The sequence below is a fragment of the Brachyhypopomus gauderio genome, chromosome 9, assembly GCF_052324685.1.
Source record: "Brachyhypopomus gauderio isolate BG-103 chromosome 9, BGAUD_0.2, whole genome shotgun sequence".
In the NCBI taxonomy this organism is placed as follows: domain Eukaryota; kingdom Metazoa; phylum Chordata; class Actinopteri; order Gymnotiformes; family Hypopomidae; genus Brachyhypopomus; species Brachyhypopomus gauderio.
Window position 1 is genome coordinate 4,186,742 of NC_135219.1, and position 23,351 is coordinate 4,210,092.

General features: G+C 47.0%; 2 protein-coding genes across 3 annotated transcripts; one reads left to right on the plus strand and one right to left on the minus strand.

The window, feature by feature from the left end:
* Window positions 1-11,949: 11,949 nt before the first annotated feature.
* LOC143522427 (uncharacterized) lies at window positions 11,950-15,715 on the minus strand. 2 transcript variants are annotated; one of them, XM_077016149.1, is made up of 7 exons: window positions 15,479-15,715; window positions 15,313-15,365; window positions 14,992-15,182; window positions 14,421-14,575; window positions 13,741-14,204; window positions 12,654-12,859; window positions 11,950-12,460 (listed from the first exon to the last, which is right to left on the minus strand). In XM_077016149.1, the coding sequence occupies exons 2-7, from the start codon at window positions 15,326-15,328 to the stop codon at window positions 12,263-12,265; spliced, it is 1,230 nt and encodes a 409-aa protein (XP_076872264.1). In that variant the 5' UTR covers window positions 15,329-15,365; window positions 15,479-15,715; the 3' UTR covers window positions 11,950-12,262. The 2 variants fall into 2 exon arrangements, with proteins under 2 accessions (XP_076872264.1, XP_076872265.1); XM_077016150.1 differs by having other exon boundaries at window positions 15,313-15,715.
* A 2,965-nt stretch (window positions 15,716-18,680) lies between these two features.
* Window positions 18,681-20,002, plus strand: LOC143523618 (polyunsaturated fatty acid lipoxygenase ALOX15B-like). Its single transcript, XM_077018176.1, has 5 exons — window positions 18,681-18,731; window positions 18,862-18,962; window positions 19,332-19,450; window positions 19,526-19,626; window positions 19,709-20,002. The coding sequence occupies exons 1-5, from the start codon at window positions 18,681-18,683 to the stop codon at window positions 20,000-20,002; spliced, it is 666 nt and encodes a 221-aa protein (XP_076874291.1).
* Window positions 20,003-23,351: the final 3,349 nt, after the last annotated feature.

The window sequence follows — 23,351 nt, forward strand, 5'->3', positions numbered from 1 at the left end:
AGCTAACTGCTTTCAGAGTTCCCTCAGGTCTGTTCCATTTCAGGACTATGCTCTTTGGCTTGCACGGAGCTGGGGCGACGTTCCAGAGGCTCATGGACAGTGTGCTGAGAGGGATGGAGGAGTTTGCGGCAGCATACGTCGATGACATCATCATCTATAGTGCTTAATGGGAGGAGCATGTGAGCCACTTGAAAGAGGTGCTGGACAGGCTGAAGAAGGCAGGGCTAACAGTGAACCCTGCAAAGTGCTGTCTTGCCAAGAACACAGTGGTCTACCTGGGCTACGTCTTGGGAGGAGGTGTGATCCGCCCACAAGTGGACAAGGTAGAGGCGGTTAGGAACACCCCAACACCAACAACAAAAAGAAGCGTGAGGTCGTTCTTAGGGCTGGTGGGCTGGTACAGGAGGTTCATCCCGAACTTCTCCAGCAGGGCAGCGGCTCTAACGAACTTGACCAAAAAGGACATGCCCCAACGCGTCAAATGGACGGAGGACTGTGAGAGAGCATTCACAGATCTGAAAGAGTGCTTTTGTTCAGATCCAGTCCTGAGGAGTCCTGATCCGGAGGAGCAGTTTGTGGTGCAAACAGATGCATCAGGATGTGGATTAGGAGCAGTGTTGCTCCAGGGACAATCGGACATGTTGCAGCCTATCCTGTACATCAGCAGGAAACTGTTTCCAAGAGAACAGAACTATTCAACGATAGAGAAAGAGGACTTCCGGCGCCGCTGCGAGTGGCTGCCTTTTCCAGTAGCTCCGTCTTTGTGTGTTTTGTTTTTTCTCGAGTTTTCTTTAAACTCTATTTATTGTCTCAGGCTTTTACGCACGACCAAGTGCATCTTATTTATATCCTAAGGATATTTTAATATATTGCCATTGTAGTATGGAGTGCAGCGTGGAGTTTCGATTCTATTCCCGGGAACAACTGCTGAGCCTCTGTCCCAGGGGACGCGAGGGCATTGTCCAAACAATCCCGGGGGAGCTGAGGCGGAAGTATTGGGGCTGCAGAGCCGGTGATAAGCTAAAGGCTAAGAAGATGGAAAAGCGGCGGAGATATAAACCCTCGGTTCCGTCGGTGGTTATGGGGAATGTCAACTCGCTGACCAACAAAACCGATGAGCTGGCTAGTCTGGTGAAGACCCAGAAACTCTACAGGGAGTGCAGTGTGCTGTGTTTCACCGAGACCTGGCTCACCCCCGACACCCCGGACGCTAACGTGGAGCTACCTGGATTCTGTACAGTGCGAGCGGACAGGGACTCGAAGCTCAGCGGAAAATGCAAAGGTGGGGGGCTTGCGCTTTTCATCAACACCAGGTGGTGCAACCCCGGTCACGTAAGCGTGAAGGAGGTTATCTGCTGTCGGGACATAGAACTGTTAGTGGTGAGCCTCAGACCATATTACATGCTGCGGGAGCTCTCACACGCCATCTTTGTGTGTGTTTACATTCCACCCTGGGCGGACGCGCAGGCAGCGTGTGACGTCATCCACTCCACCGTTGCAGCACTACAAACAAAGCACCCTGACGCCTTCTGTCTGATCTCTGGCGACTTTAATCATGTCACACTGGACTCTACCCTGCCTGCCTTTTTCCAGTTTGTGGACTGTCCCACCAGAAAAAACAGGACTATTGATCTGCTGTATGCTAATGTGAGGGATGCATACAGGGCCACCCCACTACCACCACTGGGGAAATCAGATCACAATCTGGTTTTCCTACAGCCTCAGTACAAACCACTGGTACTGAGGCAGCCTTCTACCTCTCGTACATTCAGAGTTTGGTCTCCTGAAGCAGAAGAAGCCCTCATGGACTGCTTCGAGACCACTGATTGGAGCGTGCTGCTGCATCCACATGGTGAGGATATTAAGGGAGTGACACACTGCGTTACGAACTACTTGAACTTCTGTATGGACGTAGCTGTTCCCACAAGGACTGTACGCTGCTTCCCAAATAATAAACCCTGGATCACCAGTGATGTCAAGGACCTCCTCAATCAGAAGAAGAGGGCGTTCAGAGATGGAAACTCGGTGGAGCTAAAGCGCGTACAGGGGGAACTCAAGGTACGTCTGAAAGAGGCCAAAGAGTCCTATAGGATAAAGGTGGAGAGAAGGCTGCAGGACAACATGAGGGAGGTCTGGGGGGCGATGAAAACCATCACAGGGTGCAAGAACAAGAGCAGCAGCTCAGTGGAGGGGGGTGTGGACAGAGCAAACCAGTTCAACTACTTCTACAACAGGTTTGACTGTCCTGCTGCTGCCCCCTCCCCCTCCCCTCCTGCAGCACTCACCACCCAGTCACTCACCACCCAGTCACTCACCACCCAGTCACCCCCACTAGCCCCCCCAGCAGCCCCCTACTCCTGCTCCTCCCCCCCTCCTGCAGCAGTTACCACACTGTCATCACGGCCAGCAAACTGGCCCTCACCCTCACCTCTACAATCCCTGTCACCATCACCACCCTCACCTCCACCAACATCAGCACCACCATCAGCTGGTGGACTAAACAGCTCTTGCAGTCCCCCCACCTTCACTGCGGACCAAGTCAGGAGACAGCTGAGGAGACTTCACCCCAGAAAGGCAGCTGGCCCAGACAGAGTGTGCTGCTCAAGGCATGCACTGTCCAACTGGGGGAGCCGCTTCAGCATGTCTTCAACCTGAGTCTACGCCTAGGGAAGGTTCCCGACACGTGGAAGACAACATGCCTCATTCCAGTTCCCAAGAAGGCACACCCGAAGGAGCTGAATGACTACAGGCCAGTTGCTCTGACATCCCACGTGATGAAGACCATGGAGCGACTGCTGCTGTGTCACCTCAGACCTCAGGTCCACCATGCTGAGGACCCACTGCAGTTTGCCTACCAGGAGAAGGTGGGGGTGGAAGACGCCATCCTCCATCTCCTGCACAGAGCTTACTCTCACCTGGACAAGGGGAGCGGTGCTGTGAGGGTCATGTTCTTTGACTTCTCCAGCGCCTTTAACACAATCCAGCCCCTACTGCTGAAAGACAAGCTGGTGAAGATGGAGGTGGACATGCACCTGGTCACCTGGATCACTGACTACCTTACTGGGAGGCCACAACATGTCAGGATCAGGGACTGCTCCTCTGATACAGTGATCAGCAACACAGGAGCACCACAGGGGAACGTACTCTACCCAGTCCTGTTCACCCTGTACACATCAGACTTCAAATACGATTCGGAGTCGTGCCACATGCAGAAGTTCTCAGATGACACTGCAGTTGTGGGGTGTGTGCGTAATGGACAGGAGATGGAGTACAGAAGCCTGATTGAGGACTTTGTGGTGTGGTGCAAAGCTAACCATCTACAGCTGAACACCAAAACCAAGGAGATGTGCATAGACTTTAGAAGGTCCAGGCCCTCTCAGCAGCCAGTCTCCATTGATGGGGTCAATGTGGAGTTGGTGAAGTCCTACAAGTTCCTTGGAGTGCACCTGGACGAAAGGCTGGACTGGTCAGTGAACCCCGCCCACCTCTACATGAAAGCCCAGAGCAGACTGTACTTCCTCAGGAGGCTTGCGTCATTCAGGATCTGCCAGAAGCTCCTTTTGATGTTCTACCAGTCTGTGGTAGCCAACGACCTCTTCTATGCTGTAGTGTGTTGGGGAGGCAGCATTAGCAAGAGGGATGCTGGACGTATTGACAGGCTGGTGAGGAAAGCTGGTTCTGTGCTGGGTTTAGAGCTGGAGCCCCTAACACCACTGGCAGAGAGGAGAGCCCTAAACAGACTGCTGAACATCATGGACAGTGTTCACCATCCTCTGCACAGCACAATCAACCGGCAGAGGAGTTCATTCTCTGCTGTCCAAGTCCTGCTCCACCGACAGGCTAAGGAAGTCTTTTGTCCCCCAGGCCATAAGACTGTTTAACTCATCTCAGCACAGCAGACTACAGACTTTGTGACACCTCCTCCGGTGACTCTAATGGTCATATCCCCAAATCATACCATACCTCTATTTTCAGTATCTCTTTTTTGTATTACCTGTACTTTTTCACTTTATTATTGTATTATTGCACTACTTCCACTACTAGTACTATTGTATTATTGCACTACTTCCGCTTCCACACATTATTGCACATTGTTTCCACTACTAATTTTGGCTGCTGTAATTTTTGTCATGTACCTTTTGCTGCTGTAATTTGTCATGTACCTTGTTACTGGAATTCCCCTCTGGGATAAATAAAGTATGTATGTATGTATGTATGTATGTATGTATGTATCTATCTATCTATCTATCTATCTATCTTGCGATTAAATGGGCCCTGGACTCGTTGAAATATTATCTGTTGGGTGCAGAGTTTGTGCTAGAAACTGACCACAGAGCGTTGCAATGGATGCACCGCATGAAGGACAGTAATGCTCGCATCACAAGGTGGACATTGTCAATGCAACCCTTTAAATTTCAGGTCAGATACCGAAAGGGGGCCCAGAATGTTACAGCTGACTTTCTTTTGCGTAACTCTGAGGAGTGACCGACTTAAGGGGGGGGTGTGTGATTAGGTCAGAAGAGCCTGTCTCATCCCCATTATGCAAGACTCTATGTTGGGATTAATGAATGTTATCACATGTGTTATGAATCATGTTGTGCACTAGGAAATGTATACTTAACTGTGTTGGAAATGTAAGGGAGTGCGGGCGCCTCTCAGGGCTTCATTTATGCAGGCCAGAAGAGCCCATGGCCATTATAGCATAGAGGGGGGGGCAGCTGAAGCATGGGGGAAAGTACACAAAGGTAAAATAATACATAATGGATGTCCATGTAAATATTTGTCAGAAGGTACCTGTGTTGTGTATATGTTATTATTTGTCATATTTTATTATGTGTGTTTATGTTAAAACCATTTTAGTGCATACCCCTATAAACGCACCCCACTCTGTAATTGGTATGGTCCAATTAGGCAGAGGGTGGGGTTATGGGTATATAGGGACAGAGGATTGTTTTGTTTGAGGTTGGTTGGGTTTTTGCTGATAGAACGTGTGCGTTTAGCTGCTGTAAGTAAATGACAAAGAGGTTGCTAGGACGTGCTAGTGTACGGTCTAAATCTCTGTTGGTAACCCTAAGATTTTTAACTTTCGTTTGTTTTCTTTTTGTTACAAGTTTTTCTTTTCCTTTTGTCTATGTGTGTAATGAATAAACTTACCCTACGGGCTTTAAAATATACTCTACGAGCTTGTCCAGTCTCTGTGCGACACGGACTCAGCACTCTGCTTAGGATTATTACTACCAAGGGGTGGTATTTGAGTACAAGGGACCTGCGGGTGACTGATGTACCCCCTCGCCCGATGACACTATGGTTACCTTTATGTTCCACAGGAAACAGCCCGCGTTGAGAGTGCCCTGTCTGACAGAAGAGACAGCAGCACAGTGGGAGGCGCCAATGATACGAACCAACATCACTATGAAAAATGTGTAAGTCCAGCATTTTGTAAATGCAGTGTGTGCATTTCTGCAGTTTCTAAAACAGAATTTTCCACTTGGTCCTGTTCCAGCCAGAGTCCTGGTGTTTTCATTTGTGGCTCGGTCCACACTAGCCTGTCGTTTTCAGAACCGAGGACACTCGCCATCTTGGTTCTGCCCAGTTCAAAACCAGAACATTATCATATTATTCTCTCAGCTCTGCAGTGGTCACCAGTTCAATTCTGCACTTACAAACAAATAAAAAACGTAAAAATTGAACATGCAAAATTATTCGGCACCCTTGTGTTAATAATTTGCAGCGCCACCTTTTGCTGTGTTTACAGCTGCAAGTCGCTTGGGGTATGTCTCTATCAGTGTTGGGGTACGTCTCTATCAGTGTTGGGGTACGTCTCTATCAGTGTTGGGGTACGTCTCTATCAGTGTTGGGGTACGTCTCTATCAGTGTTGGGGTACGTCTCTATCAGTGTTAGGGTACGTCTCTATCAGTGTTGCACATCGAGAGACTAAAATTCTTGCCCATTCTTCCTTGCAAAACAGCTTGAGCTCAGTGAGGTTAGATGGAGAGCGTTTGTGAACAGCTGTTTTCAGCTCTTTCCACAGATTCTCGATTGGATTCAGGTCTGGACTTTGACTTGGCCATTCAACCACCTGGATATGTTTATTTGTGAACTATTCCATTGTAGATTTTGCTTTATGTTTTGGATCATTGTCTTGTTGGAAGATAAATCTCTGCCCCAGTCTAAGGTCTTTTGGAGACTCCAACAGGTTTTCTTCCAGAATGGTCCTGTATTTGGCTCCATCCATCTTCTGATCAATTTTATCCATCTTCGCTGTCCCTGCTGAAGAAAAACAGGCCGAAACCATGATGCTGCCACCACCATGTTTGATAGTGGGGATGGTGTGTTCAGGGTGATGAGCTGTGTTGCTTTTGTGCCAAACATATTGCTTTGCATTGTGGCCAAAAAGTTCGATTTTGGTTTCTTCTGACCAGAGCACCTTCTTCCACATGTTTGGTGTGTCTTTAAACAAGACTTTTTATGGATATCTTTGAGAAATGGCTTGCTTCTTGCCACTCTTCCATAAAAGCCAGATTAGTGCAGTGTACAACTGATTGTGGTCCTATGGACAGACTCTCCCACCTCAGCTGTAGATCTCTGCACTTCATCCACAGTGATCATGGGTCTCTTGGCTGCATCTCTGATCACTCTTCTCCTTGTTCGAGATGAAAGTTTAGAGGGATGACCAGGTTTTGGTAGATTTGCAGTGGTCTGATACTCCTTCCATTTCAGTATGATCGCTTGCACAGTGCTACTTGAGATGTTTAAAGCTTGGGAAATCGTTTTGTATCCAAATCTGGCTTTAACTTTCTCCACAACAGTATCTCAGACCTGCCTGCTGTGTTCATGATGCTCTCTGCACATTAAAACAGAACCCTGAGACTATCACAGAGCAGGTGCATTTATACGGAGACTTGATTACACACAGGTGGATTCTAATTATCATCATCAGTCATTTAGGACAACATTAGGACAACAGAGATCCTCACTGAACTTCTGGAGTGAGTTTGCTGCATTGGAAGTAAAGGGGCCAAATAATATTGCTCACCCCACTTTTCAGTTTTTTTTTTTATAAAAAAAATTTGAAATATCCAATAAATTTCATTCCACTTCACGATTGTGTCTCACTTGTTGTTTATTCTTCACAAAAAATGAAAATTTTTTTTAATATCTTTGAGTCCTGAAAAGTGCCACAATGTTGAAGGGGGCTGAATACTTTTGCAAGGCACTGTAAGTACTCTGTCCACTTTACATTCATCCTGTGTGAGGTGGAGCAACTGTCATCATGGTGTGGAGTCAACAACCTGGAAATGAACATATCTAAGACCAAGTAGATGGTAGTTGACTTTAGAAGGGAGAAGAGGAGGACTTCATACACACCTCTCCAGATCAATGACACTCCAGTTGAGAAAGTGAGTAGCTACAAATTCCTCGGAGTCCACATCTCTGAGGACCTGACATGGTCCACACACATCTCCACCCAGAGAAAGAAGGCGAGGCAACGCTTGTACCATCTCAGGAGGCTGAAGAAATTCAAGATCTCCACAGCACTGCTGAAACTCTTCTTTTCTGCCACCTTCGGTCTGTTCTTTTTGGTAACATCACTACCTGGTTTGGTAACTGCAACGCCCAGGACAAGAAAGACCTCCAAAGAGTGATACACTGCTCTGAGCGCATCACCAGGACTGTACTGCCAAAACCTCAGAACATTTACTGCAGGCGGTGCAGAGCATTTGGGAAACGCATCAGTAAGGACATTCACCACCCAAACCATAGTCTGTTTGAATGGCTACCCTCAGGGAAATGACACTCCTTATCTGACACTCAGTCACTTTATCAGTCACACAGTCACTTATAGATCCTTTTACATGTATATGGTAGATTACTTATTCTCTTTTTACTTCTAAAGTTTATATTGATATATTATAAATACTGTAAATTGTAAATTACTTAATTGTTGATTTATCTAGATATTTAACACAATTTATACATGTGACAAAGAATCTTAATCTTAATCTTCATGTCAGACTCTTTAGTTAATGAGCAACTGAGGTTTACCTCTGTAAAATGGGATTAACCCATTATAATTGACCCCAGTATGTATTATGCCAGTATGGTTTACTCCATTATAGTTTACCTCAGTATGTTTTACCGCAGCATGTTTTACGCATGATTTACCCCAGTATTGATTACCCCAGGACATCTTAACCCAGTATGATTTACCCCAGTTTACAATACAGCACTACAGACTCACACCAGGGAAGAATTCATTATGGTCTTTCAACACCTTTAGTACTGTAAGTAATTTTTTATAATAAAAAAAATTAATAGAGTATGTCTTTCTTTTAACTCTAGAACAATTTGTTGAGATGATATAATGTATAAATGAAACCTTAATATCTTCACTAATCATGTCACAATTTATTATTGGGGAACCATATAACTTTAATCATATGTGAGCAGACTTAACAAAACCAAGTGTGTTGTATTTGATATTTACATTTACGGTATTTGGCAGACGCCCTTATCCAGAGCGACTTACGCTTTATCTCATTTTTATACAAGTGAGCAATTGAGGGTTAAGGGCACCTCAGTCATGGCCTCAGATCTGGGACTCGAACCGACAACCCTCCGGTCACAAGACCAGTTCCCTACCACAAGACCATGACTGCCCTATGATATCTGATGCATCATTTTTATACTGCAGTAGGAATCATTGGAGAGTTATAGGGATTTGGAATTAGGAGTGTCACGTCCAGCCCCTTCCTCCTCCCTGGTCCCGCCTAGCTCCCCGCTCCCATTCGTTCCTCCATCTGTCTGTCACGCCCTCATCGTTAGTACCCACACACCTGAGTCTTGTTTCACCGTCTCGTCTCTGTGTATAAAGAACCCAGAGTGTTTCATTCCCTTGTCGGTCATTCCCTGTACGTGAGTCCCTCGCTGTTCCTATGTTTTGCCTATGGTCTGTTCATGCTACTGTCCTTGTGTGTAAGTCCCTCGTTTTTCCTTTGCCCTGCTTCATAGTCTGGTCATGTTATAGTTCTTGTTCTCCCTCTCTGCTTCATTCTTAGCCTTCGCTTGTTTTGTTTTCCCATGTTCAGCGCGTATGTTTTGCTTAGTTAAAGTTTACTGTTGTGTTATCCCTGTATCATATGTTCTTCCCCTCCGTATGCTTACATAGTTCTCGGTTTGTTATGGTCTATACATTAACGTTTCCCTGTTGTTTAGCTTACCCGTTTAGTTGGTGTCCTCTCCCTATTGTTTAGTATAGTTCCCTCTGCCCCCTGTGTTGTAATCGCGTTTGTTACTCCCTCATATTAAAATACCCACTACTCTGCACATGCGTCATGCCTGCCCGTCACAAACGTAACAAAATGATCGACCCGAAAGATATGACGCAGCAGCATGCTAAAACAGTGGTTGTTGCTACACAACCGTTTGATAGGGACGCCTTCACGGAGCAACTGGACTCTATCCAAGCCTTACTGGCTAAAGACGCTGGGGGTAAGCCTGTGGCGCTGCCCTCTCTGTGTCTCTGCCCCGAGGAATAGGATGGCGAGAAAGGATTGGTCAGACTCTTTCTTCTTCAGAGTGAAGCATACCTGCGACACCTCACCGTTCCTAGACCACCCGAGAACATACTGATGTTTTTGCGGTCTCTGTTGAAGGGAAGAGCCCTGGAGTGGGCTGACATTATCCTAAAACACCGGGTGACGGACGCCTGGACCGTGGCAGGGTTTTGTCGTTCGCTGTGTGAAAGGTTTGGGGGGGGTATTTATGAGTCTACTCCTCAGCCTCAACGGGGAATAACCGCTGACCTGTGGGTCAGTAACAGGCTCAGGACCTCCATGACCCCCGAGGACTGCATCCCGGAAGCCACTACCCGAAGGCCCCCCAAGATTTTTTTGGGGGGACGCAGTAGCCACTCACCCCAGGAGTGGCCGGCTCGGACCCGGGATGACGTCAGTGTAGCGGACACGCTCCCAGATGACGTCAGCCCGGCGGCCCCGCCCCCAGATGACGTCAGCCCGGCGGCCCCGCCCCCCGATGACGTCAGCTCGGCGGCCCCGCCCTCCGATGACGTCAGCGCGGCGGCCCCGCCTCCTGGTGACGTCAACTCGGCTGCCTCGCCTCCTGATGACAGTGTCCCAGTGGCCACACCTCCCGATGACAGCGTTCCGGTGGCCGCGCCTCCCGACGACTGCGTTCCGGTGGCCACACCCCCTGACGACTACGTCTGCACGATGACCGTGCCCCCCGACGATGTCGGCCCGGCGGCCCCGCCTTCAGACGACGCCCGCCCGCCTGCCTCGGCCCCCAGCAACGACTCCTCCGCATCCTCGGGCCCCAGACTTCCGGGGGTCTCCTCGATGCCTCTGCCTCCTGTGTCCACAGCCCGGAGGAAGTCGCCGCCTGTTCCCGCTGCCCGCCAGCGGGCCCCGCCTGTTCCTGCGGCCCGTCGCCTGGCCTCCCGGGTCCCTGCGGCCCCTCCTTCGGCCTCCCTGGTTTCCGCTGTCCCTCAGCCGGACCTGCCGGTACCCCTGGACCCTTCCCCGGCTCTCCTGGACACTCCGCCGGTTCCCCTGGACACTCCTCAATTCACGCCAGCCCCCGCAGTGACTACTTTGCCCGCCTGTGGGCCTGGGGCTGGTTCCGTGCTGGACTGTTCGGACACTTACACTCATGTTAATCCTGTTTTACATCTACCTATGTTCCCCTGGTTGCCCTGTCCCCTTCCTGGCTTCCTTTTGGTCCCCGTTCCTGTGTGCGTCTTTGTCCGCGTCCGTGTACCTGTCCCTGTGTTCGTCCGTGGTGGTGTCCTCCATATCCCTGTGCCTGTTTCTGTTCCGCAGATCGTCACCCACTTTGTTCCCGTCCCTGTCTCTGTCGTCCTCCGCCTGTTTGCCTCTGCGTCTCAGTCCTCCCTGGTGTCCGGTCCTGTGCCCTTGACCCCGTCTTGTCCAGCCCCCTTGGTCCCGCCTCCTGTGTCGACCCCCTGTCCTGTGCCGTCTGGCCCCGTTCCCACGTCACCGCCCATTCCTTGTCCCGGTTCTCCCATACGTCCGGAGTCCGGGCCGTTGTGTCCGTCCTGCCCCGTGTCTGTTGTCCCTGCCCCGGCCTCTCCCGCTCGTCTCCCTCTGTGTCGTGGTGTCTCTGTCCCCAGCGTCTGTCCGGCCCTCCCTGGTTGGCGAGCCCCGGAGTTGCACGCCTTGAGGGGGGGTTGTGTCACGTCCAGCCCCTCCCTCCTCCATAGTCCCGCCTAGATCCCCGCTCCCATTCGTTCTTCCGTCTGTCTGTCACGCCCTCATCGTTAGTACCCACACACCTGAGTCTTGTTTCACCGTCTTGTCTCTGTGTATAAAGAACCCAGAGTGTTTCATTCCCTTGTCGGTCATTCCCTGTACGTGAGTCCCTCGCTGTTCCTGTTTTGCCTATGGTCTGTTCATGCTACTGTCCTTGTGTGTAAGTCCCTCGTTTTTCCTTTGCCCTGCTTCATAGTCTGGTCATGTTATAGTTCTTGTTCTCCCTCTCTGCTTCGTTCTTAGCCTTCGCTTGTTTTGTTTTCCCATGTTCAGCGCGTATGTTTTCCTTGTGCATATCCCTAGTCTTCTGTAATCTTTTGTACTTCCGTGTCTCATTGTTTGCTTAGTTAAAGTTTACTGTTGTGTTATCCCTGTATCATACATATGTTCTTCCCCTCCGTATGCTTACATAGTTCTCGGTTTGTTATGGTCTATACATTAACGTTTCCCTGTTGTTTAGCTTACCCGTTTAGTTGGTGTCCTCTCCCTATTGTTTAGTATAGTTCCCTCTGCCCTCTGTGTTGTAATCGCGTTTGTTACTCCCTCGTATTAAAATACCCACTACTCTGCACATGCGTCATGCCTGCCCGTCACAAACGTAACAAGGAGTCTGAACAACTGAGATTCTTTGAGATGCTTTAATTGACAGCTTCATGGCTCACTGCAGAACAGTTCAATATAGAAGATAATTAAATGGCTTTTCACCATTTAATGTTTAAGGCTCATGCTGCGTAACTCTAAAGACTAAAAGAAATGACCCAAAGTGATGCTGACTCTTCTAATGTGGTACATGTAAATGGTAGATGTGATATTACTAACACAGTCAGGCAGTTATGATGAAAGAATAAATGATTCAGTGCAGTTAGCAACATCAGTATCATCTAGTGAAAACACCCCAGTGTGAACACCAGTTAACAGAGTATTTGATTCAAGAGCCTCATAGGGGAAATGCACAGGGTCATTTAGAGCATTATTCTTGGATGGCTATTGGACCCCCCTCAAAGACCTTAATTTCCTGTAGCTGTGCCATAACACTGTCATACTCTTTCTCCCAAACATCGTCTGACAGTGACGATGGATCAATCTCCAGGAAGGCATAGGCGTCCTTGGACTGTATTTTGAACATTTGAGCACATTTAATACAGGAACCACCAAAATCTGACCAAATCTGTAAAAGAGATGCAGTCATTTAGACCTAAAGTCATTTATACTTATATAATGAACAAGAACTGATTCAAAATTGATTCTACATTATACTTTTCAAATGTTACTGTAATGAGCAAATTGTTTTTGAACTTTAGAATGTCATTGACTTCATAATGTAATTTTACATTACTGTCATAGTTTCATAAATCAGTTACCTGTGAAGCATACTGGATTGAGTTCACAAATTGATCTTTAAAATCAGGGTCTTCAATGAGATCTTCATTAACAAAGGTCTTTTGCTTCATGGTCTCCAACATGCTCTCCACCTTTCCCCAGAGTTTTTTAAGTTGAATCAGAATTTGCAGAATTTTCGACAGATAACGCTGGACCTCCTTGAGGTGGACAGGGCTGGGTATAGCGCCTGGAACAAACACAAAGTAACCAAAGCAGTGAATACAAGAAAGGAAAACTATGCAGAGTGTTGATATGGAAGTGTCTACAGGGGTCTCTGTTTTTGTAATCCTAAAAAAGACTGTGTAGAGACACATTAGCAGACATGTGAACAAGTCACTAAGTTGCAAGTAACAAGTAAGTCTCAAGTCTTCACAATCAAGTCTCGAGTCAAGTCCCAAGTCAATACAATTAAGTCTCGAGTCAAGTCCCAAGTCTTAAACTTCAAGTCCTAGTCAAGTCACCAGATGTAATTTCAATATTTAACACAATTGATGCAGTTGATTAGTAGTATATTAAGGTAGTCAGACTAACTAACGTTAAGCGTTTGAGTGATTCGGTTCGCTTGAGTGAGATGTCATCGCAATTGTCGTCGTCACCCCCCCCCCCACCCGTTCACCTCGGTGACTTTCTTCCGTACGTCCGTCCCCCTCTCCCTCTCCCCCGATCGGCTGCAGAACTTCACCTGTAGCTAGCTTACGGATAAACTGAGCTGAGCGGTTCACATTTTACAGCACCATTTAATACAAAATTATCCATTTATGTGATTCTCTATTACTTATTTATTATGTTAAAATAAGGATTTCAAGTCTTTTCAAGTCTTAAAGCTGAAGTCCGATTCCAAGTCCAAGTCAGTAAAGGTAAAGTCTAAGTCAAGTCGTAAGTCTTCAGTGATGTTGTCGAGTCAAGTCACAAGTCATCAGTTTAGTGACTCGAGTCCACACGTCTGCACATTAGGCCTACTGCACTACCTGCATCCCAAAGTTGAGTGTCTGTGGCATCAGCAAACACACACACACACACACACACACACATTCAAAACCACCAAAACATTCATCCAAAGACACTCACCCAAGTCAATTTGTAATTTTGCCGATTTCAAATGGTAGCCTATTTTCTTGCCATGAATGTCCCACTGTTTTTGCTTCAGATTTGACTTTTCAGAGATGAGTTGATCCACCTGGGTTTGAAGAGATATGGTTTTCTCAGCAGCACCAGGGCCAATTGTGACATCATAAATGCTCTTTGTGATTGCCCCAATGAAAGGCACAACAGACATGAGGAGGCAAAGGCCTGAGTTTTTCCTTGTTACATCCTTTATGTGACTCTGCAGCTCCTGACTTTTAGCATTTATCATTTTGGCATTTTCTTCAAGCTCTTTCTCAACTTTGGCAAGCTCTTCATCAAGTTTCTTTATAGTTTCATTCATTGCTTGATCTTCCTGGGAAAGCTGGACAGTCTTCTTCTCAGTGTCTGACTTTTCAGTGATGATGTCACTGGTTGTTGTGGCCACATTGTTATTATGTTCAGTGTAGCTAAATATCAAAAACAGTCATCAGTCAACAAGCATTCACTTTGTGTCTATAGGTTGAGAACTATCTAGAATTAGTTTTTGTGTTTTAAAAACTAACAAATTAACATTACTAAGAAATGAAAATCTAAAATGTTCTGCTGCTGCTAATTCATACGTCTCTGCATAACACCATTTCTATATCTTGTGGAAATTGAGGCTGCAAACTAATAAATGTTACCTCTGCATCATCATCTCCACGTCTGCAATAATATCATGGACCCAGGTTCTTGATTTTTCCAGATACCTTATAGCCAGGCATGGTTTATTTTTTTCAATAGCAACTATCAGCATTGGAAACAGTGATGAAACAAGATTCTGACCGGTGCCCACACACTGTGTTGGAAAGAAAAACAAAATATAGAATGTATTTTAATGTTAAAGAAATATCACCTTGCAAATATGAGCCTCACTACTGCTGTTGCTCCATGTGCGATACTATTTGGAGACAATCCAGTTACTGAGCTGATTATCGAGTACAGTACAGTAGCAGTTTGTATTACATTTCTCTTGCGAAATCCTTTTTAACTTGAGAAAGACTGTGTGAAGCACTGAGATGCAGAGTTTTTGAAAGAGGTCAAATAATTTGATCACACTGATGGGTTATAACATTTTCCTTAATTGTAGTAGTATTCCCTCTATTCATCTGTGATATACAATAAGGTCATAAGGTCATGATTGTTATACATTCATTATAAATTACTTTCTTTTTGATGGACTGAAACAAACAGATACATACAATGACATCATACCTTCAGTAGTAGAGTTTCAGAAGATCCAAAGAGCATTTGGGTTTCTACAGCCCGCTTCCTGAGGAGCCTCTCCAAGTTTGGGAATTTAGCCAGACACAGGTAGGAGATGTGAAACAGCAGGGAGACCTGCTTAGATACTGGGAGAAGCTCCTCCACGAATGCTGGACTCCATTCAGAGAGTTGCACAAGTTCTGTGATTCAATAAAAACATATTTGAATGAAATGATCTCACAACCTTGTATAAACCTTCTCACGCCCTAAAGAATTTGGAAATAATTTAATTATAATAATCAGTAAGTCACTCTAAAAATTTAAACTTACCTTTGCTGTTAGCCATTGTCTGTAAGGACAGGGAAGAACTGTACACTGTTGCTCTATAATTCAACAAAAGAGGTTAGAATAGCATCACCAAACTTAGTAAACACCATACTACTTGTGGTTCTTAAACTTGTACCTAAATGTGCACATTCAAAGACATGAAACGTACCTGCAAAGCTTTGTGCTTCTTGGTGGTGCAGTGTGTGAGATGCTCACTGGAGGACATTTATATCAAGCATGCTCCACCGCTAAAGGTTATAAATGGAATGTTTCCAGTCCACATTTCTGAATAAAACCAAGGCAAACTGCTTTGCTGTGAAAATGTGTTTGTAAAGGCAAGAATTAACTCAGCTTTGGCTGATAAATGGATTAAGAATGTAACACCACAAGCGTCAGGGAGCAATAAGGCAGACAAACGCTGAGAAGAGCGATATTTAATAAAAGGCATTCCAAAATCCAGCCATCCATTCATTATCTGTACTGCCTAATCCCGCTAGTCGGGGTCACAGAGGGGCTGGAGCCAATCATTCAAAACAGGAACAGACACAGGAACAGACACAGACACTACAACACCAGCAAAGACAACACCGGGAACCATAGAGGAAACACAAAGAAATAGGGCTGAACCAATTAATTGAACAAATAATTCCATAAAAGACATTTTTTAAACACAAGATCCACATTCAGGCTTCCTAAATCACATAAGAGCTCTCCCTTTTAGCGATGCCTTTCCACGTATCCCTCATAAAGAATCCGCTCACCCCTCACACGGCCCTAGTCCAAAGTCATGGGCATTTTTATTATACACAAAAATATAATAAAACAACACAAATAAATAGCTAATCAGTTTTACGGTTTATGTGGGTCATTGATAAAAAAAGAAAATGATTTATTACATTTTACAATAAAAAATAGAAATGGTTGATGGGAAATATTTTGTGTTACTGTAACGATTGCTAGAGACCGGGGTGACGCAAATGCAAAGTGAGGAATGTTTATTATAATGACACCAGTGAAACACAAGGTAGAAACACAGAACATCGAACAGAACACTGAACAGAACTACACTACACAACGAAGGGCTAATACAATCAAACGAGTCAACGAAATGAAATGGCAGGGTTAGCTCACTGGGGAAATCAAACATACCACATGCTACATAAACATAAAAGGGGAGAGACCTAACGAAATACAAAGAGACTAGATTCAAACAAACAACGAAGGAACATACTACATCTAGACTAAAGAGAAACCATGACAAAGCACAACACACGAAACTGATTATACAAGCGACAGGGAAACTAACAACAGTGAAATCAAAAACCGAGACAGAATACACGGAACAGAGTGGAAGGGCAAACGAGAATGAAAACATCCACAACCATGTACAACTAAAGGAAAACTAGGAATATGAAACAGGAAGATCTAAACTAGCGAACACAAGAGAGAAGAAACCGGGGGAGGGGAGACTCACGTACAAACAATGACCGACACAGGAGTGAAACACCACGGGGATTAAATATCCACAGAAAACATGACGGTGAAACGAGACGCAGGTGGGAACAATGAGGTCAGGGGCGTGGCAGACAGTGGGAGAAACCATGGAACGGGGAAGCTAGGCGACACTGGGACAGACACAAACACAGGCACAAATAAACACTGAAACGGTAACAGGCTTCACGCTTGTGGGAGGGCTGCCAGGGGAGAAAACCCTCCCTGGGTTGCAGGTGCTGCAGTGGGCGGTCCTCCCCCTTCCCTTCCCGCAGATCCTCCACCACGTGCGGTGCTACTGGGCGTGTCACTCGCTGCTGCACCAGCAGTCCCTTCGGTGGGCCCGCGAGTAGTCTTTCTGTGCGCCTTCGGGAGGCGCGCCTGCGGGTATCCCTGCTGCCTTTCACCTTCCTCTCTCCGAGGTGTGAAGGGAACGTCAGCAGTCCTTGGCGGTTGCTCGGAGGGTTTCTCAACCTCCATCTCCTCCTCGTCTGAGGCCTCCGGAGTGTGGCAACCGGAGTAGTCCATACTGCTCCCATCGACTCCTCTTTGGCCTGTTGAGCGTGACGCAGCAGGCTCGCACAGACGGTATCCTGACTTCGACAAAGACGAGCACGAGACACTGCGCAAACGCACATTAGACAAACCACATATGCCCCAAGTGATCACGAGACAAGCCACAGGTGAGACTGATGAACACACTCAGACAACCACACCCATGGAGATCCACAGACGCAGACGCCTAGACGTAGACAACATAAACACACGCCCAAAGGGGAGGGGTCAGGGGCTGTAGCGTGACAAATGGCCTCCTAATAGGACTCCCAAAAAAGACAATCAAACAGCTACAGCTGATTCAAAATGCAGCTGCTAGAGTTCTCACTAGGAGCAAAAGAAGTGATCACATCACCCCTATTCTTAAGTTCATACACTGGCTACCAGTACAATACAGGATAGACTTCAAGGTGGTAATTACTACTGGTCTATAAATCACTTAATGGTGCAGGACTAGAGTATCTATCTGACATTCTGCAGAGCTGCCTGTGAGCCAGGCAGAAATCTTAGGTCACTATGGACTAATCAGTTAGTCCTGCCAAAGGTAAGAACCAAGCAAGGAGATGCAGCATTTAGCTATTATGCTGTTTCTAAATGGAACCAGCTGTCGGAAGATACTAGAAGAGCTCCAACGTTAGATGTTTTTAAAGGTAAAAACTTATTTATTTGAACTGGCTTTTGTTTAGTGTAGGTACCGTAAACGTAGACTATTTTAATAATTATATTTATTTTACTTATCTTTTACTTATTATTTTTTATTTATTTTCTCTGTTTCAATCAATCAATCAAAGTTTATTTGTATAGCGCTTTTCACAACACAGTTGTATTGCTTTTTATTATTATCTTCTTTAAGATAATAATAACGAGCTTGATCTGATAAATCAAGAAGTCTTCAGAATACCACTGTGAATGTTGAACCTCATGACTTAGACCTATTAAACCAGAGCTTGATGGATGTGGAGGGTGAAAACAATATTGAGTCCAGTTGTGATTTTTCTTTGGATCAGAGTTAAAATTTTATTATGTTAATGAGGGTATATAAGACATGGCTACCCAATAGATGTTGTAATGAGGCTAATAGCTTGGTCTCAAGCAGGGCGATAGATGAACCCATTAGCATCCTAGCTCATCAGCAGATACCCCTAACGATAACCCCAAATTATGGCGAGAGACTCACTCGACTGGCTAGAGGATCTACCCGATACACTAATTAATATGACTGAGCTACTGCCTTTGATCAAATTGATCGGTTGCTTGAAAATATTGTGGGGGCAGAGGAGGGGGAAGAGGCGGGGTCGAGCCGGAGGAGGAGTTGTTTGAGTGGGATGACGCTGGAGAGGGGGCTAGTGTTGGAGAGAGGTGTGGTGAGCAGAGCGGTGAGAGTGGTCATAGCACCAAGTCTGGAACAAGTATCACAAAGAGAGAATGATTCCACAACACAGAGCTTAGAAGGACTGTAAAATTTTCAGCCCTGGTCTGGAATTTTTCATAACTGTTCTGGAACAGTTAGATGGATTGTTAGAGGTTGCTAAGGAGAGAGGACTGGAGGAGATTCCCAACTGCTACTACAGGGATGATGGCCTGGAACTCTGGGACATCATTCTCAAGTATGATATTCAAGGAAACATTTTAACTTTACTTTAAAAAGTAAAACTTTACAGCTTTAACTTTACTGCACCATTAGGGCTATATCTGTAAACCTGTCAGGGACATCTACTTTACAGCTCTGGTAGAGCCATATCTGTAAACCTGTCTGGGAAAGTCAGCTTTACAGCTCCATTAGAGCCATATCTGTAAACTTCTTTGGGAAATATTACTTTACAGCTCCCTTAGTGGCATATCTGTAAAGCTGTAAGTCTGGGAGCTACTTTAGAGCCAATGTGATGCTCGTTGTCAAATATGAAAAACAAAAAATATTGTTTTTCAGTTTCGTGTTTTACAGCTTTGAATTGACAGAAATATTTCCCATCCATTAGGTTTGTGAAAGGAGTGTTGTCGTATTACTGCACTGATTGTGATGTGAAGGACAACACTGAGCTAAAGGCTTGGCTCAATGCCATTTTCCACAGTGGATTCCTGCAAAACAAACAGGCTGGTATGGTTTTCTTCCCAAACAAGTTCTCAAAGTTCTCACTCTTGCCTAAGACCTCTCCATCCATCCCACAATCAGGTTTCCCAAAGTCCTTCAGCTCAGTGGAAGAGCTGGTCAGGTTTGTCACTATGATGATCTTCACAGTGTCTGCCCAGCATGCTGCTGTAAACAACGGCCAGGTATGGCAAGGTCCTGCCCAGACGTGATAACACTGCCTTTGTCCCAGTGTAGCCGACCCTGACACCGTCTCTGGGCTTTCAGTTCGACTATGGAGGTCGGATGCCCAACTTTCCCAGCTCTCTCCAACTGCCTCCACCCAAACGTAAAGGCCTCGCCACAGAGGACACCATCACTGCTGCGTTGCCCAGCGTCAGCTGCACAGTGAACACGATGGCAATCGTTTACCTGCTGTGTAGCAACACCTGTGACCGCATGAGTCCAGAACCCTCAGGACACGAGCATGAACATAAAACCATGGAATGGAATGGAATGATTATTCAAATTTATTCTACTTTCCTTTATTGCTTCCTTTACATGGGAAAGTGTTCATATTGACTCTTATAATATAAAATAATGAATGCAAAAAAAAAAAAAACAAATACTCAAATCATCACAAAGGTAAAATATGATTTACTGTGACGGTGGCGCCAGAGAGACGGACGAGACACGAGTCCGGTTGTTCACACACAGTCACTTTAATATAACAACAAGTATTGCGCAATCAGCGCACGATAAACACTCACATACAGCACACAACGTGCAGACTGTAGACAACGACGAGCACAGGACACTGCGCGAGCGCACATTAAATAGACAAACCACATTAGCCCCACGTGATCACGAGACGATTCACAGGTGAGACTTATTAATCACACAACAAAACCCTACCCACGTATATACACTGACGCAGACAAAGCACGTGGACTACGTTGACACACGCCCAAAAGGGAGGGGCCGGGGTCCTCAACGTGACAGACGCCCCCTCCAAGGGCACTACCCGTCCCGGGGTGCCAACAGGACCGAGTGCCCCGAACCCACGACGATGGGCGGATCCGACGCACTCAGTCCTGCGTCTGGGAGGTGACTGCCCTCGGGGAAGCGTCCGCCACGGACCGCCTAGAACACCCTCCCTGGGAAGACGGGGGAAAAGACGGAAGACACATTAAACGGAACAAACACACACACAGGCACGTTCACACACAGTGGCACAAGAGGGAAAAACGGGTTTGGTAAACAAAGGGGAAGACTGACAAACACGGGAACACACACACACGACATAGGTGCCAGGCTGCGCGCCAGGAGAAGGGCGAGTAGGGGAGAAAGACCGGGAGCTACTGGCGCGGCAGGCGCTGCGGTGGGCGGTGTTCCTCCTGCCCCCGCTGCATACCCTCCACCGGGCGCAGCGCGGCGGGCGGACGTGCCCGGAGCAGCGCGGCGGGCGGACGTGCCCGGAGCAGCGCGGCGGGCGGACGTGCCCGGAGCAGCGCGGCGGGCGGACGTGCCCGGAGCAGCGCGGCGGGTGGATGTGCCCGGAGCAGCGCGGCGGGCGGACTCTCCCCCCAGCTGGTCGTAGGGGACCTCCCTCTCGCCTCGCGACCGCTCTTCGGAGTCGGCTGTGGGCTCTTCCACCTCCATATCTTCCGCCTCGCTGCCCCGGCTCCAACTCATGGGCTGCTCCGGACTGCCACCCCGAGAGCAGTCCATGTTCTCTCCTCCGGAGCGACCGGAGGGTGTACTCCACCCTCCCTTTACCGTCCCAACCGAACACTCAGAGGGGGGTGGACTGACCTCCTCCTCTGAATATATGTCGCTGTCCGTGCACTCGGAAACACCCGAGTGCACGGACAGAGGACGATCGTCCTCCTCATACCCCTCCTCCTCCTCTCCGTAGTCAGTGGGGTGAACAGAGCGCTCCGACGGCGGGTAGTCCTCGTCGTCGTCCTCCTCCCCCTCCTCTACGACGGAAGAGGGACCTACGGGCGGAGGGAGGTAGTCCTCTTCCTCTGACTCCTCCTCTTCCTCCCCCCCGTAGTCTATCGTGGACGCATCGTCCAACGAGGGAGCGTCGGCCTCCTCCCCCTCCCCACCGTAGTCTACGGTGGAGGCATCGCACAGGGACGGAGGGTATGACTCCTCCTCTTCGTCCTGCTCCTCCTCGGAGTCCCCCTCCCCAAACTCCGCCTCCGGGGTCGAGTCAGCGACACAGATCTCACCGGGATCTCTCTCCGTCGGCGCGAGGGCGCGGGATGGAGGGGAGTGTCGCTCCCTCCAAATCCTGACCGCTCCCTGGCGGAAGAGCTCCGCCAACTCGGGGTCTCTGTCCTCAACCTTCTGGGCTGAGGTCAGCTGGAGGGCGCATACCGGGTCCGACAGTAGTTGATCGCGAGTCGGCGGGGTTATGCGGCGCGGGGGAGAAGAGGAAGAGCGGTGGTGCCTCTTGCTGGAGCGTAACGCCTTCTTAGGCCGGGTAGCGTACCCTGGCATCTTCGGGTGTCTCAAGTCGGCTCGTCGTTCTGTGACGGTGACGCCAGAGAGACGGACGAGACACGAGTCCGGTTGTTCACACACAGTCACTTTAATATAACAACAAGTATTGCGCAATCAGCGCACGATAAACACTCACATACAGCACACAACGTGCAGACTGTAGACAACGACGAGCACAGGACACTGCGCGAGCGCACATTAAATAGACAAACCACATTAGCCCCACGTGATCACGAGACGATTCACAGGTGAGACTTATTAATCACACAACAAAACCCTACCCACGTATATACACTGACGCAGACAAAGCACGTGGACTACGTTGACACACGCCCAAAAGGGAGGGGCCGGGGTCCTCAACGTGACATTTACAAGAAAATGGCAACCTTTTACAAAGACCACAGAGCACAAATAGATACCACATGACAGAGTGCATGTTGCTCAGGACAGTCCTTATTTCCACAGTGTCAAAGGTGAGAAGGCAAATAAGTTCACATTATACTGTTTCTTTTACATGTGCCCTTGCATGAAATATTCTTCGTTTTGCTTTGTAATTTGGTGACCCTTGTCATGCCAATGATTTTGAAGAGTCAGAGTCCCCCAAAAATGCAAAATTAATGCTGTCAGAGTGCAAAGTACACATCTGAAATGTTTTGCAGTAATACCTAAATTAGCAGTTGTTAGTAACTGCCAAATTCAATAAGAAAAGTGTGTTGTGCTGTGCTTTTTCAGAATCCCCTGGGGAGTTACCCTGAGGTCTACTTCAGCGAGGAGACGCCCAAGGAAATGATCCAGCAGTTCCAACAGGATCTGCGTCGGCTTGAGAAGAAAATAGCAGCCAGGAACAAGAAACTCCAGATTCCATACACATATATGAGTCCTCAAAATATGAACAACAGTATTACAATTTAGACAGGGGTTCTTGTTTCTTTTGACCATGGGTGTTCGTGAACAGGTAGAAACACAAACATCCCTCTGCAAGGTCTAGAAATGCAACATTCCTACACATCGTCCCAATAAGCCAGGCTTCCTAAAAACGCTTCCCAAAAACCTGAAACGAACATCATCTTTATATGGTAGAGCGTGCTGCACTGAACACTCTGTCTCATTTAAGAAGATCGTTACACTACGATGTGTTGGGAAGTTGACCACTGGAAGAAGGTGAAATTAGAAATATGTTTCAAGGGCAGAACATTTTTTTAAATGGTTGATTCAAATAGTGTGGAAATAGTCAAATTTCTGGTCCTGAATGCTTCTGTGCTCAATGTCTAGAAAGGAGCTAAAAAGGTAGTGAAGAAAGAAAGAAAACAGGAAATGACTAATTGAAATCTAATAGTCAGATTGTTCAGTTTGTTATCATCATTAAAACATTTCTGTTGTTATACAATAAAATGAAATAACTGCAGAGATTTTTGTT

Coding starts and splice junctions, on each gene's coding strand:
- LOC143522427 (XM_077016149.1), bottom strand. Junction 14,576..14,991: donor CTGAAACTCTACTACTGAAG/GTATGATGTCAT, acceptor TTTCCAACACAG/TGTGTGGGCACCGGTCAGAA. Junction 12,461..12,653: donor CAATCCAGTATGCTTCACAG/GTAACTGATTTA, acceptor TCTCTTTTACAG/ATTTGGTCAGATTTTGGTGG.
- LOC143523618 (XM_077018176.1), top strand. CDS start 18,681: ATGACGCTGGAGAGGGGGCTAGTGTTGGAGAGAGGTGTGGTGAGCAGA. Junction 19,451..19,525: donor CCTGCAAAACAAACAGGCTG/GTATGGTTTTCT, acceptor TCCCACAATCAG/GTTTCCCAAAGTCCTTCAGC. Junction 19,627..19,708: donor CTGCTGTAAACAACGGCCAG/GTATGGCAAGGT, acceptor CTGGGCTTTCAG/TTCGACTATGGAGGTCGGAT.